The sequence below is a fragment of the Zootoca vivipara genome, chromosome 7 (assembly GCF_963506605.1).
Source record: "Zootoca vivipara chromosome 7, rZooViv1.1, whole genome shotgun sequence".
Lineage (NCBI taxonomy): Eukaryota > Metazoa > Chordata > Lepidosauria > Squamata > Lacertidae > Zootoca > Zootoca vivipara.
The window spans coordinates 55671159-55690772 of NC_083282.1; the positions used below are offsets into that span (position 1 = coordinate 55671159).

Below are 19614 nucleotides of genomic sequence, written 5' to 3' on the forward strand. Positions count from 1 at the left end.
TCTTTGTTCCTAGCATTGTGTAATTATCAGCAAACTGCCTCTGAATGTGGAGGCTCCATTGCTAGCTATTATGTCTTTCAGCCACTGATGTCACTGTCCTCCATCTAATCTGATTATTGATTGCTGGTGGGTGGACAATGTTTGTTTTTATTGCTTTGGGCTGTTTTATAGTATCTTTGCATTTTTACAATGTAAGTCACTTTGAGACTCTCTTTTTTATAGGAACATAGGAAGCAGACTTATATTAAGTCAGACTTTTGGTCCATCTGTCCCAATATTGTCCACAATGAGTAGCAGTGGCTTCCCCAGAGTTTCAGACCAGAGTCTCTCCCAACCTTAACTGGAAATGGCAGTGATTGAACCTGGGATCTTCTGCATGCAACTCAGATGCTCAACCACTGAGCTATGGCCCTCTCCCTTCTATAAAAAAGCAGTTAATAAATTGAATAAATCATCATCATCATCATCATCATCATCATCATCATCATCATCATAGTCAATCCACTTCACTAATGTTCATCTCGGCAATCTATGTAAACGATTTCCACAGTATGATATGTAATGATAAATTAATTGTGCTATTTCTCTCCCTCCCTGAATCTGGATTTAGACTACAGTAGTGACATTCTTTGTGTGGCCTGGGTACTGCAATAGCTTTGCTGCTTCTTTAAGTTTATTCCAATTTCTTCTTCTAGTAGCAGAAGACATGCTGGGACTAATTAAATCAGAACTTGGCCAACATATTTCTAAAACAAACATGTGCACACAAATCACTGTGTAATTAGGATTTGGGGGGTACACCCTCCCCCCGAACAAATCCAAACACTTTTTTAGTTTCATCTTTGACTGTTCGTAGCCATGTTGATCAGACAAACACAGGAATGTGCCTTATGTTGTGTTGGATCCATCTAGCTCACTGTTGTCCACACTGTCTGGCAGAGCCCATCTATTTATAACAGTAAGAGCTCCCCATAACCTGTTTGAAGATCTCCCATTCCCACAGCTTTGTTTGAGTTTGTTTGATTGGTTATTACACTTCTATGCTGCCTTTCCTTCTTAGGAACTTAGGACAAAGCACTTGGGGTGTTCTTTGATCCAACATTGACAGCTGAGACCCAAATGGCCTCAGTGACCTCAAGCACCTTTTACCAATTCCTGCTAGTTTGTCAGCTGTGGCCTTTCCTGCATAGGGATAGCCTGGCCACAGTGATCCTCCAGATTGGATTGCAATAAGTACATGATAGGTACCTTGAAAATGGTTCAGAAGCTCCAGTCTGGCTGCTAGAATTCTGACTGGTTTACCCAGGAGATATATTAATGTCAGTTCATAACAAACTACATTGGCTTCCAGTTCACTACTGAGTGCAATTCCAGTGTTTATCTTTAAAGAGCTTGGGCCCCAAATATCTGAGGGAGAGCACCTCCTCCCATATCAGCTTGCTTGTGCATTAAGATACAGTCATACCTTGGGTTAAGTCCGCTTCAGGTTGAGTACTTTCAGGTTAAGTACTCCGCGGACCTGGAAGTAAACACTTCCACCGCATGCGCAGAAGTGTTCTGTGCGCTTTGCGCATGCGCATAAGCGCTCTATCGGCACTTAGCGCATGCACGCTATCGCCACTCGGGTTAAGTACTTTTTGGGGTGTGAATGGCACCTCGGAACCAATTAAGTACTTAACCGGAGGTACCACTGTAAATGTTAATATTTTTCATCTATAATACTGTACTGTCTTATTTATTTTATAGTACAGTACATTGATTATTAGGGACCCAGGTGGTGCTGTGGTTAAACCACTGAGCCTAGGGCTGATCAGAAGGTCGGCGGTTTCGAATCCCTGTGACGGGGTGAGCTCCCGTTGCTTGGTCCCAGCTCCTGCCAACCTAGCAGTTCGAAAGCACGTCAAAGTGCAAGTAGATAAATAGGAACCGCTACAGCGGGAAGGTAAACGGCATTTCCATGTGCTGCTCTGGTTTGCCAGAAGCGGCTTTGTCCTGCTGGCCACATGACCTGGAAGCTATACACCGACTCCCTCGGCCAATAATGCGAGATGAGCACGCAACCCCAGAGTCGGTTACGACTGGACCTAATGGTCAGGGGTCCCTTTACCTTTTACATTGATTATTGCCTTCATTTTATGGATCAATGGTCTCAATAGACAGTAAAATTCATGTTAAATTGCTGTTTTAGGGGGTGTTTTTCATCATCTGGAACGGATTAATCCACTTTCCATTACTTTCAATGGGAAAGTTCGCTTCAGGTTAAGTACAGACTTCTGGAACCAATTAAGTACTTAACCTGAGGTATCACAGTAATTAAAAGAGACCCTTCTCCATGTTTCCTCTTTAGGAGAAGCACATTACAAATGCACAACAGAGAGGACTTCTCTGTGGTAGCACCACCACTATGGGTTTGTCCTCCCCAGAGAAGAGGTGCCAACATTTGTATTTGTATTTTGTTTTTTGACACTGGGTTAAAGCCTTGTTTGTTTGTTTTGCCAGGCATTTTAGATTATGGTGTTTCAAACTGGTTGAATGTTTTTATTCCTCTGAATTGTATTGCATTGTTTATTATATTTTATTCTGCATTTCCAAGTCTCCTTGCATATCATGGTGTGATTAATTTTTGGATATAGGGTGGCTTTATTTATTTAAAAAAATAAATACATATATGTAAATAAATTCATGCAGTTACTCAAGCTTATCATCATAGCAACCATTGGGGGGGTAGGCAAATTTTAGAACCGTCAGGGATCTGAATGCATTCTTCCTAGTTTGGATCTAGTACTTTACCTACTGCACACACATGGGCTATACACACCATGTGCAGTCTCTAGAGACTCTGGATTTAGATCAGATTCCATAGGTTCAATTAAGGATTGTTGTTATAATTCCCATTGTTTGTGTTTCTTCATAAGAGCTGGTAGTCGAAGATCACTTCTGGTATATTTTTTACTCCGGTACATGAGATGTACAGGGAAAACTGCTGTTCTGCCAAATATTGTGGTGTAGCTGGTTGCATCTACACTTCCTGCATCATGCCTTTTTCCTGATTCTGTGTGAGACTGAGATTGATTCCTGGCTGACAACAGATAGTTCATATTTCATAAGCTGTTCGTTGAATTTGTTCTTTCAGTAAAGGTCTGTGGTGGTAAAGGTCTGTACCTCTATAAAAGGTTCTACAAATCTTGAGTAGCTATGGACCGATGGTTACTCTTTTGGAATGGAGAAGGTCGGTGACCAGCAATTTCACTTTCAGAGTGCTGTGTTACCTAGAGGGAAGTTTCTGGATCTGAGAAGGAAGCCTGCTTTAGTTCATTATGACCAGGAAGCAACAGTATATAGAAGGATCTGAGGCTTGTCAGTTTGAAAGTCACAGATACTCCTTTGGCAGGGGCAGCATTGGAATTAGGTCTGTGACATCCTTCCATTTAGCTGTCACACAGATGCACCACCCTAACATTATGTTCAAAGTGCAAAGTTCATGCTCTAAAACAATGGCTCTTAAAATTGCTCACTTAATTGCTAGAAAAGGTATAATCTTCCCTCTGCCTCTGCTTAGTGTGAGGGATGGGCTCAAAGATAGAGCTCCATTGTCAACCCACCCTAGGCCCTCAGTAGCAAGTGCCTGGTATTGTGTGCTTTGAAATTGCAGTATAGAATCCACTGCTTTTGGTCTGGTGATATGAATCTAACTCTGCAATTCTCATGTACACACTGCGGGGTGGGGTGGGGAAGAGCTCTCTGGGTTTAGAAGGTCCAAACTTGATGGCATGTGGAATAAGTCAATGCATTTCATGTTATCTGTTTTGTTAATTATTATTATTAATAATAATAATACAGGGGGGACGAGGATTGCGACTGTAGCTTGCTGAAGGAGAGATTTAATTGTTGGAGTCAGTGGCTTCTTCCCCACCATGGCAAAGAGTTGCTTCAGTGGGAGAGCGGGACAGTTTAAATTGCAACCGTGGCACAGGAAGAAAGGGTTAAACTCTACCTCCCTGTTCATGATGGCCCCTATCCTGATTCCTCCCCCACCCACCCCCAAACACATACACAAACGCTCAATGCATTCAGACATTTAATGTGTCATCTAGCTGGGTCATTCCGAAATTTTCAGAGTTAACCCTGGCTTTCTCAGCCACCGTGTAAAGTTGCTCTAGCAAACACGACTGCAGCAGCTGTGCCCTTCCTGCTTCCTTTCCTTAAAGCATTGTCATCATGCTTTAGACATTCCAGGGCCTCAGTTAGAGAATTCTTGAAGCCTGCATGGCTTGATGGTAATGGGCCAGATTTAAAACTCTGCAGCTGGGTGGGTGTATGTCATCTAAGTTACCTCATAGGGAAGAAAAACTTGCCCTGTTTTGTGTGTGGCCTTCTTTCCAGCATGCTTCACAAAGGCATGCCGTGATTGCCACATACATGTCTCCTGTCATCCAGCAATGAAATACAATCTCATCGCCTCTAGGGTGAAGCATGGTGTTTTATTTTGGTCAGAGCGAGCAGGAGAGTGTATGATCATGTTGCACTCTTTTGTTCGTGCCAACCAAGTCTATTTGTGAAGTCCTGTGTAAGGAAAGTGGGATAGAAATATCTATCTATCTATCTATCTATCTATCTATCTATCTATATCTATCTCAATGCATAAATAAGACAGTGGCTGTTCCTTCTATTTCCTCTCTTATTTGCTTTGCCTATAGCTGTCATTTACCCTTACTCTGTTTATGTAGCCTCAGCTAGAACTGAAACATGAAAAGTCATGTTCTGTGTCTTCCCTGCCACCCTGAGTTCTTGTGCAGATGAAATCAGTAGTTGGCCATAGAACACCTGGCTTATTTGGGGTTCCTTGGAGCACAAGGCATTTGGGTGCCCATCCGCTAAGCATTTTCTCAGACTTTCCATTTCGCTCCAAACTTCCCTGTCTGTGTGACAGTGTCTTGAAATAGATGTCCTTTTAATCCAGCCTTCCTCAAGCTGATACCTTCCAGACATTTGGGACTGCAGTTGTTATGCTCCCTGGCCATAGGCCATGCAGGCCAAAGGTGATGGGAGCTGGAATCCAAAACATCTGGAGTGACACCAACTTGGGGGTGGCTATTTTAATCGTAATACTTAGATATCAGAAACTCTAGGAAGTAGAATTATTCCTTTGCCTCTATGGTTTCACTCTTAAAATGGGCTTGTGAGAATGTTATTGAGGCCTAGTTTTCCATTGTGACAAATATCGAATTATGATCTATTCCCTTTAGTGTTTGATATGGAAATCTGAGGTAGTGGTGGTTGATGGTGTGTGCATCTATATTGTTGCATGCCACCCCAGTCTCCAAGCGGTGCGAGGTTCCAGGAGTTCCAGACTCTAACCCAGGGTTCGTGTTTCTTACGGAATGATGAACATTCTGTGTCTCTTACAGAATGATGAACATTCTGATGAACAAACCATGAAAGATAGTTTATTTACAGATATATTCAACCTGAGCCTACAATGGAGGGGTTCACAGCATCAACACCCAAAGAGGATCTTGCTTTTCCTGTAGCCCACAGCCTCGGATTCCAGCATAAATCAGGCATGGCTCTGTCTCCCAGCTGCCCAGCCTGCAGCCTTCCCACTTCTACCTTTTAGATCACATGTCAACTCTGGCCTTTGTCTTTCTAACTACCAGGGAATTGAGGACGGGCACAGAGCCACTTCCTTTGTTACCTTAATGGCCCATACTTAGAATCATAGAGTTGGAAGAGACCACAAGGGCCATCCAGTCCAACCCCCTGCCAATCAGGAAAGAGAACCATTCCCTCACCAGGAAGCTAGCCTGGCTATTCCTGGAATTGAATCTATGCTGGATCCAGGAATTAGAAGGAGGCTCAAGCAATGCAGCCTACCCCACACAAAAAAAACTCACAACAGTATGTTTTAAATAGAAAAAGATGAGAGTGGTTCCAGAACTTTTCAGGGACTGGGTGCTTCTTTGCAAATCCTGGCATGCCATCAGTGAGCTGCCTGCTCTTCTGACTGGGACCCATCACTCCAGAAGGTCTGTCCAAGTTTGTCACTTCTGACAAGGCATTTTCTTGTTGGCTGGGACTTGGGTGCAGCAGCTATGACTCCTTCCTCCATGCCAGCTGGCCTCTGACCGTGTTTGGTTTCGGGACTTTGCCTCCCTTTGCCCTTTTAAAGATTGGGTTACTTAGAGAGTCGACAACTGTCTGGGGCATGAAAAACTGCCTCGGAGAGCTGGAGAGTTTGGACGGTTCCAGAGAGACACTTCAGAGACCAGAGCAAGTAAACTAGAGGAGAGGAGTATTTTCCGGCTGGAAAGAAAGACAATGGTAAAGGCAAAGGACTATCCTTGGGAGACGTTTTGAGGAACAGACAGAACTGACCAGTGACCTTTTGGCCAAAGGACGCTGGAGATCAAGATTGGCTTCTCAGCAGAGGAGATTGGCTTCCAGAGTATCCTTTGTGTTTTCTAGCTGTATAGCATGGAGCTGGGATGTTATGTTTTTCTACATTATTATTGTGATTTCTTGATTTCCACAATCTCTGTGTAAGGTAGAGGGGATTTCCCAGGCTTACCTTAATGGTGAGGAGTTATGTGATTGGAATGCTATTTTTGTAAGCAGATGTATCTACATGCTTCCTAGAAGACTTACCATCCCATTTTCTGATTGCTTCTAATCTTTGGGGTTCATTTAGTTTCAGGTCACCTGGGTGTGTTAGCTCCCAGAAGGCATTTGTTTCTCGTTCAGTTTTGGATGGTGACCCAGGTATACAGTAATCACAGTTAACAATAATGCTTTATAGTAAAACTGTAAAATGTCCAGTGTTTTATTAATGAAGAGGGTTGCTCTTTTCCTGAATGAATCCTTTGCCAAGAGAGTTAACACAGCCCTGAGCTCAACGGATGGAATCGTAGTAACATGAGCTCTCCTTCCTTAGGTAAGACCTCTGGTTCCTTAATGCAGAAGGACTGAGCACAGAAGCAAAGGAAGAAAAAATTAGGAACATTCCACTAATTTATTTCTCTGTGCAGAAATAAATTTCTCTGTACACTCAGCACAAAGATCTCCTTCAAAAGGCAAAAGATATAAGGCCGGGTGGGAAGAAAAAAACAACCTCCCAGCAGCCATAAAGCACTATATCCCAGTAATCTTTACAGCAACCCTGTGAGGCAGTCTAGCAGTATTATCCCCATAAAACAGATGGGGAAGCGGAGTGGGTGAGTGGGTTGGGGGGGGTGGAGACTGAGGCTGAGTACAATCCTCTGCATGTCTGCTCAGGAGTAAACTCCACATAACTGAATGGGGCTGCCTACCAAGTACGTTGGAGCTGCAGTTCTGTACCCAGTAACCTGGGAATAAGCCCCACTGAATTCATAGGGACATGCTTTTGAGTAGACATTGAGTAGAGGATTGCACTGTGAATTACCTGGTGACTGTGTGGCATTTGAAACAAGGGAGTTTCCAGCTCCCTATGCTGTGCCAGCTCTAAAGCCATTTGAAAAATATAAACAAAATCATGCAGTTTTCCTGTTTCTTTCCTCCCTCTTTGTCTTTTGTTGGTATGGAAAGCAGTGAAGTCAGCGGGACTGAACAGCATGTCATACAGTGCCCAATGGCAAAAATGGAGTAAGACTTTCATAACCAATTCCTTTGATGCCATAAGCATGCTTGGAATTGTACTAGTAAGCCTGTGGCCAACCAGATTTTGTTGGATTACAAGTCCCATCATCCCTCACCACTGACTTTGCTAGCTGGGCTAGATGTGATTTGGAGTCAGAAACATATGGAGAGCCACAGGGTCCCCACCCCTGATCTGGACACTCACAAGTCCTGCTGAACTCCGCTCCAAGTAGGGCAGCCAGATGCAAAAGAAGGCAGGACTCTGCACCTTTAATAGTTGTGTAGATGGGAGGATTTCACCAGGTGTGTTGTGTGTGATGCTGAAATTTCTTCTGCACATCTGTTAAAGGTGCAGGAGTCTGATCTCCTCCTTCCCTAACTTCAACACTTCTTCAAATCTGAAACCCCCTCCCTTTAATTTGGACCTCATCTAGAGCAAAGGAGTTGGGTTTTGTTTTTTGTTTTTGTACCGAGGCTGGTTTGATAAATAAAGCATGTCATGTATGATTTGGTCAGAAATAATACAGACTTTGACTCTTAAGGTTGTAAGAACATAGGAAGAACCTGCTGGATCAGGCCAATCTTCCTGTTTTCACAGTGGTCAGCCAGATGTCTATTCTTAATTTGGTGGAGGACTTCACATACTATACTGTAGTTTAATTCTTTTTCCAAGTTCAGTTGAATGCATGGGGAAAGCTCTGGGTCCTGTTGGTCAGAAATTCTAGAGTTTAAAAGTTTTTAAACTTAAGTGAAACAGTGGTTCTTTGCATGGTGGTGGTAAAATTGTCACTGATTTACATGGGAGCAAAAAGAGTCAGGGACCTGGTTTTATGTTAGTTGATTCTTTTTAAATTGTGAGAGCTTAGGAGCAGTGAGAATTTACCGGTATGTGTATACTTGGTGTGTATTTTTGCAAACAGGAGGATCAGATGTAATGAATATAATGCAGCCTTTACATCTAATATTACCACTCCCCTTTAAAAGTCTCTTCAGCTTGGAGAATGCGAGGAGGTTGCAGTTGGGCATCAGTTAAATGTGGGCAAGAGTGCTTTCTCCATGATTTCAAAGCAGCCATAGTAACACAGTAACCCTCCATCTCCCCTCAGCCTCAGCTAGCATGGTGAATTGTCAGGAATGATGGGCATTGGAGTCCAACACCTGGAGGGCACCTCGTTGGCTGCCCCTGTTCTGGAGTGGGGAGGGAACCCTGGTCACATTTTGCAGCTGTTATACTGGAATAAAGAATCCCTATAAAATTTGCAAGAAAAAGCCCGAGCAAGATATTATGGATTCCTATCACCTTCTGGTATATCCTTTCAGTGCTCTTCCATGTGGGACCAGTAGATGCAAATGGAGTAGGAAATGGATGAATTATAGATTAAAAACCGTAATCTCAAAATGCTGGCTGTTCTTGGATATGCTGATCAAAAGCCTAGTCTCCACAAGAAGAAAGAGGAAGGTTGACCACTAGTGGCAGCTTCAGGATTCATTTCTCCAGTTCAGGGGTTTGTATAAACCAGCTTATGACCAAAATTGGAGACTTGAGGATTGTGGTAGGAGGCAGCCTTTATCTCTCTTTAGCAAGAATATATGCTAGATTAGTTACCCTTTCACAGACATTAGCTAGCCAGGCATACAACTAAAAGCAACCTTGTAAATAGGCAGCCACTTGCTCACCTGTGGCTAGTCAGAATTGCTACCAGGTGAGCAAATAGGGAGATTTTTTTAAAATATAAATTTGAGTTTACGCCTTCCCCCCGCCCATCTCCCAGGCTGTAGATGTGCTTTATCAATGACTTGGTATGCATGCACAGGTGAGCATAGAAAAGTGTGGGTTGGCAACTTATTTGTAAGGCTGGTTACAAGTAACAGTGCTAGTGGTGTTACAAGAAACAATGCAGTTGGTTGGTAGTGAAAAACTGAGAGGGAGTTGTTCTTGGGAAGTTTTCTCCCTGACTCTCTTTCTGACTGTGACTAAATAGCTTTGAAATGCATTATTAAACCTGATCTCTGGCTCTCAATGTCCCATCTGGTAGCACCCTCAAGTTGCCATTTCATAATTTCAATTCTTGTGAAAGCTGTCATTACGCAATACCCCTGAACAGCTACAGAAGAAGTGTGCACAAGGTATCTCATAATATGTGTGGGTAGCTTTCTTAAACGTGAAGATCACAGACAACTTTGCTTTGTTTTTGCCTTATTTTTGTACTTATGAACTGACCTTGGGTGTCTGAAGTAGAGCCAAACAAGATGCGATGGTGGCAGACAGATACATGCTGCTTTTTACATGTCTGCCCCATTCATATCATCAATTTGGGGTGTTTCAGGAGGAAGGAAGGTATATTTTAGACTGAAAACAGTGAGAGGGCTTCCGGAAGAGCCTTGCTGCTGTTAAGAGTTGTGTGCCTTCACTACCAGTCTTGAAGGTGCCATGGCAGACCAACCATGACTGTACTCCTGGAATTGGGCCACCAGGATATCACTGTACCTCTGATTGTTGGAAATAGGGAGTGAATAAGTGGATGAGGTTGAATCGCTGCACGTATTGCACTGTGGTGCCACAGGAAAATAGACATTAGCTGTGGATGGGTGGAGGTGATACAAGGCTTGACTAACCATATCCAGACAGATCTTCAGATATCCAGACAGATCTTCTTCACATTGATCAGTTTGCATGCTACCAGAATGGGCCAGACAGAGTATAGAGTGGCTTCCCATGCCGAGGGACAATATAATGTGCTCCCATTTCTGTATTATGGCGCCAACCCACAGGAAGCTGTCTGGCAGTATCCTTAATTAACTGAGATAATTGGGCTGCAGATAAGAATTTTCAGGGAGAGTATGCAGTGACATTTCAACCTGTTGCAGTCGCTCTGTAATCTAACTCTCTTCAAAGCAAGCTTTGTTGAGTTGCCAGCAGGCCCAGGCATGTGCTGTCATCCATAACAGGACTGGGTTGGACCCCAGCAGTGATCATGAAACTTTTGGAACTTTCCCTAGCAAATGAAAGTCCTTAAATAGCCTTCCCCTGGATTCCAACCAGAGAGCAGCAAATCCGCCTGCTTACTGGATGGTGGTAAATTTGCAGAGGTGAGTCACTGTTTTTTCACCGCAGAAGTATTTGTTGAACAGCGTCCTGCATGCTTACTCAGAAGTAAGCAACATTGTGTTCAACATTATGAATGATTCCCATTGAATAGGATTGCAGCCTCTGTTTAACCATAAGGTGATACACTCCTGACATCTGTACTCAATTGATGGGTTTTTTTGTTTTTGTTTTGAAAGATTCATACAAAACTAAACTCAAATCTGGGGCCATTTGTTAAAATATCCCTTAAACAACCACAGGTGCTTGTTTGTTTTTTGCTGAATTAATCCATGTAATTACCTAGTTTTAAACGATCATTGTTTAAGGGGCATTTTAATGGTCAAGAGGATGGAGCAACTTCCCTATAAGGGAAGCTTACAGCATCTGGGACTTTTTAGTTTAGAGAAAAGGTGAGTAAGAGGTGACATGATAAAAGTTTATAAAAATTATGCATGGCATGGAGGAATTGGAGAGAGAAAAGTTTCTCAGAACACTAGAACTCATGGACATCGAATGAATCTGCAGGTTGAAAAATTCAGGACAGATAAAAGAAAGTGCTTACTCACACAGTGCATAAATTGTGGAACTTGCTCCCATAGGAGACAGTGACGGCCACCGACCTGGATGGCTTTAAAAGAGGATTAGACAAATTCATGGAGGATCAGGCTATTGGTGGCTGTTAGGCATGCTGGCTATGTTTTATCTCCACTCTGTTTGCCAGTTGATGAGTATCACAGGTGGGCAGAGTGCTGTTGTGTTCAAGTCCTGCTTGTGGGCTTCCCATAGGCTTCTGCTTGGCTACTGTGAGAACTGGATGCTGGACTAGATGAGACATTGGCTTGATTTAGCAAATGGCCTCAAGATTTGACTTCCATATTTTTTTCTACCGCCCTCAAAGCCTATAAAAACTTGAAAAAATAAAAATGGTATTGAAACAATACAGAAAGTACAGTAACAATAAGAAACCATGCTATGAATGCTGCCTTTTATCCTTCTGCTGTTAATAGTGGTGCTTTGCACTGCAGGAACACTGAGGTGTTCCATTATGCTAGGAGCTGTATGGCTACCTACCAAGATGCATTTTTCACAATCAGCATGGGAAGAGAATGTCGTTTCCATTCTCCTAATGAAGAACTAAAAGACTAATTAAAATAGCCTGCTCAAGGTCACTCTTTTCTTCTTCACATACAGTTTTGTTGAATCTGTGCCTTGCGCATTGCAACCTTGGATTTTTATGGCGAGATGTAATCCCACAAGAAAAACTCCCAGAATGAGCGAAACAGAAGAACAATCTGTGGGAAGCTGCAGAGATATATTTATAACTCAGAAAACAGATGGGAGAGGCTGGTGTTCAAATCTTCCTATAGGTGTGAAAATGCTAACCTGTTTGGAGACTCTGCTGGTTGACAGGAAGCTTTTATGCTTGATCAGTTTTTAAGCTTTGCATACTCCAGTTCAAAGGCCTCTGAATTTAGTCCACGTGCAATGAATGGGAGATAGCCTCTTAATAAACAGGTTGGCCTATGGGAGAGCAGGTCCTCTCAAGTACCCAGGCCCCCAGTTGTGTATAAAGCTCTGAACAAGTATCAAATCTTTAAAGTGGGTCCAGTGGTGTATTGGCAGTCAGTGCAGTTCCTTCAGAATATGTTCCCAGTCAGCCACTTCCTACAGGAGCCTAGCTGCAGTTTCCAGACAAGCTTCTTGGACAGTTCTACATGGGGGTGTCCTATCACCGGGCCTGATACTAGCATCCAAAGCAGATTTGCAGGAGCCTGTGCTCATATGAAGCTCTGGCTAAGGAAAAGTTTCACTCTCAAAAGCAGGAGATTTCACGGACTTCATAAAGCACCTGGCACTAGTCTTAAACACATTTACTAGGGAGTAAGGCCTCTCAAGCCCAGGTGGTGCTGTGGTTAAACCACTGAGCCTAGGGCTTGCTGATCAGAAGGTCGGCGGTTCGAATCCCTGTGACGGGGTGAGCTCCCGTTGCTTGGTCCCAGCTCCTGCCAACCTAGCAGTTCGAAAGCACATCAAAATGCAAGTAGATAAATAGGAACCGCTACAGCGGGAAGGTAAACGGTGTTTCCATGTGCTGCTCTGGTTTGCCAGAAGCAGCTTTGTCATGCTGGCCACATGACCTGGAAGCTGTACGCCGGCTCCCTCGGCCAATAATGCGAGATGAGCGCGCAACCCCAGAGTCGGTCACGACTGGACCTAATGGTCAGGGGTCCCTTTACCTTTACCTTTTTAAGGCCTCTCAAGCTTGGCGTGATTTACCTTTGAGTAAAACATGCTTAGGATTTAATTGTTAGTCATGTTTTGTTGTCCGTGGATGCGCAAGGCCAGAGAATCTGTTGCTGTCATGAGCATTGAGTGCTTCGTAGGCCCCAGCTCGTTGATGAAATTGGCATGGCAGGAGGGATGTGCCATAAGATCTCTTTTGTGGCTAACTTGTTCTGTACCACAGGATTTTCTTCTGAATTGCTCTCTTCAAAGAGCACACTGCTTATTCAGACAGGGCTGATGGGTAATGTTTGTTCTCTGAATGCTTTGGGGAGGAGGGGGGTGGTGCGGGAAGCAAGCACCAAGGAGACAGAAAAGCTTCCCCCTGCATCTTGCATGTTCCTTCTGCCTCCGGGTTCACTCTGTTCTCCGTGGCACTAGCCAGGGCTTATTGTACTTGGCTGCTGATTCAGAAGCTTCAGTTCCCCAGTGAGCAGCCGAAACACACATGCCTTCCTCTCTTCCTCCCCGCACCCCCCACCATCCATGGTTTGTAAGCTCCCACCAGTACCCAGCCCTCCAATCCTTAACTCAACTCATGACAGGAGGAGGAGAATTTCCCTGTGGAAGGATCACACAGCCGGGCTCGTTACCAACGCTGCTGCTCGTGCCAGAAATGCACCCATCTGAATCTGACCCCTGCCCCGGGAAAAAGATATTGCTGCTCAACTCTTTATTAGGAGTGTTTGTAAGTACAGCCTTCTTCTGCATTTTCAGGAGCACGGGCTCATCCGAGGGCAGATGGTAGCACGCAGGACCAGCCCAATATGTTTTGCTGCCTGGGATGGATAAGATCTCTCTGCTGCCCCAGTTCCTTGAACAGAAGCTGATCGGATTGGCAGTTGAATTGAACTTTAGTGCTGGCTGCCTCCACCACAACAGAGGGCAACAGGCCGCTTACAGGGTGCAGGGCAAGCTGGGCGGCAAACACAGTTTTGTCCTCCAAGTCTTTACCACCTGACTTACTTACTGACTTACTAATGGTGGGGCCTGTCCTGGTTGCAGGACGTTTGGGGGCACCTTGAGTGGGGTGATGAATCTACTGGGTTTATACTGGTTCTACTAGACTGCAGGATTTCTTATCATACTATCTCTCCTAAAACCAGCCAGCTGGAGAAGAGGGCAGAAGAAGTAGGAGGTGCTGTTGCCAGAAGCTCCTGTATGGTCCCTGTCTCTCTGCCTCTTCCATGATAAGCAGAAACATTTTGAGTGGTTGCAGTGCTAAACCTCTGCTGCTGGAAGGTTTTTGACCTTCCAGATGTTGCTGATCTTCAGCTCCCGTCATCTATGAACATTGGATATACTGGCTGCGTCTGATGGGAGTCCAGCAACATTTGGAGGACCACAGCTTACCCACCCCTGTTTTAGGACTGCTTGCTGCAGGATCCTCTCCCACCCTGGAACTTTGCGCCCTCTTCCCAAAAAGGAGAAGGCTATCAGTGGCTGGATATCAGTGGCTGGCTCCAGCTGCTGAATACTGGTTGCTGGGGAACACAAGAGGGGAGAACGTTTTTGAGCTCATGTCTTTCTTGCAGTCTTCCTATAAGCATCTGCTTGGTCACTATGGGAATCGGATGCTGGTCTAGATTGACCTCTTGGCCTTGCTACAGAAGGGTTCTTATGCTTTTTGATAGAATACAGTTGTGATGCTCTGCTTCCCCTTTTGTGGGGAAGACCATCATAGTGATGAAGGTGGTTGGAATGTGCAGATTTTCATATTTATTCTGATTGTGTTCTTGAATCTTAGGAAATTGCTTTCTCAGGTTGTTTTTTGGTCTTGCTTTGTTTTTTGCAAAAGTAGGCTGCTGTTCCTGCTTGCAGCACAGTTCTCCTTACTAAATGTGAGGTGGCTTGGCAGCTGCTCTGGTTAAATGAAACAACTTTGTCATTTTTTGCTCAAGAAGTTGCGTCAGCTCAGGTCTTTAGGAGAAAGTTGTGCCCATTCCAGACAGTGTTCTCTTCTAGCACTGCCAGTCTGCAGATCAAATTGAATTTTAACACACACATACACCATAGCTGCCAAGTTATCCCTTATTTTAAGGGATTTTCCCTTATGCTGAATAGGCTTCCTCGCAAGAAAAGGGAAAACTTGGCAGCTATGCACATACACACCGGTGTGCATTTGTAAGGTGACCCTTAGCTTATTTTAGACACTTAGGACTTAAATTTTTGAAACTCCGATGAATTTAGGCCAAGTTTCCTCCACCTCCTTCCAAAAGACCTCAGTGTTCTGAGCAAGCCAATAGAGCTCTTTTTTCTTGTAATTGGCAGTGTCTGGGAAAACATGCCGTATGCTTACTATTTTGAGCATAGGTTGTTTAGCCCTTTTCTTCTTCTGCTCTGTTTCTGAGCAAACTGGTTATTACTGAGCTGAATTTTATTCAGCATAGACTTTCCATTACCCAGCTTACAGAGAGTTAGCACTGCCATTGCAGAATATGGCTCACTGGCCACATTCAGTACATAGAACTGAACACATAGTGTGTTTTCTCCTTCTGTGAAGCTGCTCATTTATGGTGGCCTCTTACCACCCAAAATAGATGAAATATACAGTGGTAACTTGGGTTAAGAACTTAATTTGTTCTGGAGGTCTGTTCTTAACCTGAAACTGTTCTTAACCTGAAGCACCACTTTAGGATAGCTAATGGGGCCTCCCGCTGCCGTGCCGCCGCCTCATGATTTCTGTTCTCATCCTGAAGCAAAGGTTTTAACCCAAGGTACTATTTCTGGGTTAGCGGAGTCTGTAACCTGAAGCGTCTGTAACCCGAGGTACCATTGTACTGCCAAAGAAGAAACCAATCTGCATAAAATTTGGATATGCTAATTGATGTGTACGGATGTCAATTTAAAAATAACCATTGGAATTTACATAGAAATTTACATAGAAAGATTTGTGACTGGATGACCTGAGTGACTGCTCAGTCTGCTGTCCAGGTGCTGATTTCAAGGTCCCCAACTCTCCTTTCTTGTGGTTCTTTATATGGGAACAAGACTTGGAGTGTTCAGCCCTTCAGATAAAGAGCGTCTCTAAACAAAGTTCTCCTCAGTTTGGCTGCCTCTCAGCTCAAGGAAACTGGATTTGTGCTGGAGTTTTGTTTGCTGTTTAAATTTCTCTCCTACCAATCCATTTGCTTAAGATGGAGGTTGTGTCTGTAGACCCCCAGCTCTGTTGTTTCTGATGACATCAGGCTGTTGAATGCTGGTGCAATTGGATGTTTCAAGAGCAGGCATTGCTGCTGGATCTTCAGGTTAATGCTCATCCACATAGTACTTTTGAAGGGGAACAGATGTGTTTTTGACTTCATTCACAGTAACACCCTTTGGTCCTCTTTCTGCATGTCTACTTGAGTGCAAAAAGGGCCAATTCCAGAGTACTGGGCTATTGCATCTTTTAGGTAGAAAAGAAAATATATTGGAATGCCATGGACTAATGCAGGGGCGTGGCCAACCTTTAGGCAAGTGTTCCATAAGTCTAATACAAGTATGAGGCAGCACCACTCTAGCTCATGCTCAGTGGCAGAGGAAAGGGAGTGCGGTAGGTGTAGACTGCCCAGGGTGTCACCACTGAGGGGGGTGACAAAATTCCGGGCGGCACTCACCACGGAGCCTGTGTGTGCCCGAGCCACGTGTCTTCCACTATCCTAGGAGAAATGCAGTGGCTTGGGCACGCACAGGCTCCGCGGTGAGTGCTGCCCGGTATTTTGTCACATCCCCCAGCTGTAGGGCGGCTTAGTGGGAGGAGGCAGGCAGACTCCGGAGGCCCTGCGGTGCGCCCCACCCCTATGGGTGGTGCGCCCAAGGCGCCCAAGCAGCTTACTCCGCTGCTGCGCAGATCGCTGCGCTGTCCCCATGTGCGGATCGCCACAGCGCCCCATCCGCCCATGGGCAGATCGCCCCACCCCCGCCACTCCAGGTGCCAGAGCAGCTAGCTATGCCCCTGCTCATGCTGCAGCCCCCAGGAATTGGGGGAGTTTTGATGTTCTATCTTTTGATGTGCTGAGTTACAGGCAGCAGCAAACCATGAAAAAACAGAATGTAGGCCTGACTATGCTGAGGTGTACCTAATTTCTTTTATAATTATAGTACTTATTTCTAAATTCATATCTAGACATATAAATTAGTGCACAGAAATTTTATGCAGAACTGTGCCCTCTTTTGTCCTCTTTTTTATTATTATTACTGATGTGTAAGTGGCCACCCTATTTCCACCACACCAGCTTTAAATCCGGCTTTTCCTCCTACATCTCCAAAGGAGCCCACTGGCTTTCTGTGGAAGAGAACTTTAATTATGATTGAACAACTGCAAAGCTTTCCCTCCATACAGGGATTTTAGTTCATTTTATTTGGCTAATCCTTATGTCAAATCTATTGCACAGTCATTTCAGGTTTGCTGGGGTTTATTAAACACTTTGCCCTTAAGCGTTTCTGGCATCCCAATTATCCTTTTGTTGCTGAAAACAATAAAGCAGATTGATTTGCTCTAGGAGGTTTGACATGACTTTGCATTTGCAAATGAAACATTCCACACAGGTAGGTTTAAGACATAAAGACTGAAGGCTTATGATATGGTCCAGATGCAGGGAATGTTGAGGTTCCATCCTGTTGGAAACTAGCGTTGATGGTAAAGTTCATTTTTACTCCTGTCTAATCCGATGCAAGCAACTCCCCATTTACATGGGGGTTACATTCCGAGGCACAATGCATTGAAGTGAAATCACGTATATTGAGAACACCATTGAAAAAGCCTGCAAACACCACAGTTGCTCCCTTCAAACCTCCTTGCTCAAATTTTGTGCTAGGTCTCCTGGGATGACTTGCAAAAGCCTTGCTAGATGTTGTTTTCGGGCCATTTTGCCATTTCCACGCTCTTTTAGGACTGTTTTTGCCCCTATTTGTGCCACATCCGGCTTTGTGGGAATGCGTGTGGTCACAGTCGCATGTGCCTTGAACACCCGCAAATGAGGAGTTGCCTGTATATTGTCTGAATCTGCTAACATGTTTGCTGTTGGACAAGTTTGCCGCGTTCACCATTCAAACTGGGATATTTTGCTTGCTGTTGTGATGCTATTCTGTGTGCATGGGTGCATCCAAATAGGGACTTCCTTAACACCAGATTTCCCCTGGACAGGGAAAATCTGGTTTAAATTGCCTTTGACGTGATAGCTTCTAAGTGCCCTCTTTGGTCATATGGGGCTCAGGAGGGTGTGGACTATGTGAGGTTGGTGAGCAGTGCAAGCAGTAGCAGCATACTCTAGTACAAAAACATTTGTGATTGTCTGAAAATAGAAAATCTGAAGCACTACCCAGTTTGTGGCTGATCCCTGAAACTTTAAAAGAGCTTTATCCTGAAAATCCCATTACCCTGCTGTGGTTTTAGTACTACTCCCTTTAGTCTGATTATGTAACAAATGTTTCCATTTCCACATCCAGTGTGCATTCCTGTGTTCAAAATGAACCCAGTATTCATCACCTTTAGGCAGCCAAGGCTTTCCTGGGTTTTTAATTTTGTCCAAAGAGCCTGGGAGAGGAAGTTCCTATGGCTTTATAAGGCGTGAGACACCCACACATGCTTCCTCCTCTGGAAAACCAGGCTCCAGAGCCCCCATCAGAGTCGAGAGAGCCTGGCTCACTCAAGCCAGCTGGGTTCCTGAACTCTGTTTAAGGGGGAAAGAAAAGGTTCCCTTGGACTGTACAGATTGACTTTGCCCAGGGGCGTTTACACAGGCAGAGTGCTGAGAGTGCCCTAACCTCCTACTGACGTTAATGGGAGCTGAAGACATTTAGCACCTGTAACGCAGTTGAGAAAGCTGCCTCACCGTTCCTCTAACCTCTGCACTGAAGGCTGGCTGAAGCTCTCCTCCTCCTCCAAAGTAAAGCACTCTGCAGCTTTCCACCTCATGGTGTTTAATGGCAGCGGCAGCCAGTCCCCACCACCACACAAAAAAGTTATGGGCAACCCACCAACCCTTCTCCCAAACATCTATATGTTCCATGCAACTATACACACATGCACAATCTCATGTCACTCTTTTCACCTTAGGATTTCATATTGCTTCTTTGTTTTTCTTCCTTTCCACTTCTTTTCCCCTCTGAACTATCTCCTTCTAAACCCCTTTTCTCTCTTATTCCATGCTTCCCCTTCTTCATTCCATTTCTCGCTCCATTTGTTTTCTGCAGCCTCTGCTCCACCTTTTTCCTCTTAAACCCCAATTGTTTCATCTATGCTCAGCCTCAGTCCCCACCCATGGTTTACAAGCTTGATTCAAGTGGTCTGTGAAGTGTCCATGGATTTATTGCTGAAGATGGGATAAGGCACATCTACTGTATTAAATATTTATATTGCTTTTTAATTGTACTTTATTGCTTTTATTTCTCATATGTTGGTATTCATATTACAGTCTAAATTCTGTGAAATTCGCCTGTAATACAATCAAATGAAATATATAAGAAATAAAGGCAGTACTAAAAAATACAATTAAAATCATGTCATGTCTAACGGAGCATTACAGTTTCAACAAGGGGCAGAAAAATCTTTCAGCAGTCTGCCAAGACCTGCAGCAACTTTTCAAATGGTCTGGGGTGGGAGAAGTTTTGGGAAATACTGCTCTAGTGCATGGAAGCATATTACA

The 19614-nt window shown here is 44.2% G+C and overlaps 1 protein-coding gene across 5 annotated transcripts in view; it reads left to right on the forward strand.

Annotated features, from left to right (window-relative positions):
- TMCC2 (transmembrane and coiled-coil domain family 2) overlaps positions 1–19614 on the forward strand; it is a 93499-nt gene that overhangs the window by 47593 nt on the left and 26292 nt on the right. Inside the window, exons 1-2 of one of the 5 annotated variants that reach the window (XM_035122738.2) lie at positions 6001–6445; positions 13531–13673. The exons of 1 other annotated variant lie outside the window; for it this stretch is intronic. In XM_035122738.2, coding sequence (XP_034978629.1) covers positions 13602–13673 — 72 coding nt within the window. In that variant the 5' untranslated portion in view covers positions 6001–6445; positions 13531–13601. Of the gene's footprint in view, positions 1–5999; positions 6446–12959; positions 13674–19614 lie in introns of those variants that run through there. 3 more of the 5 variants (XM_035122739.2, XM_035122744.2, XM_035122737.2) reach the window with 3 other exon arrangements.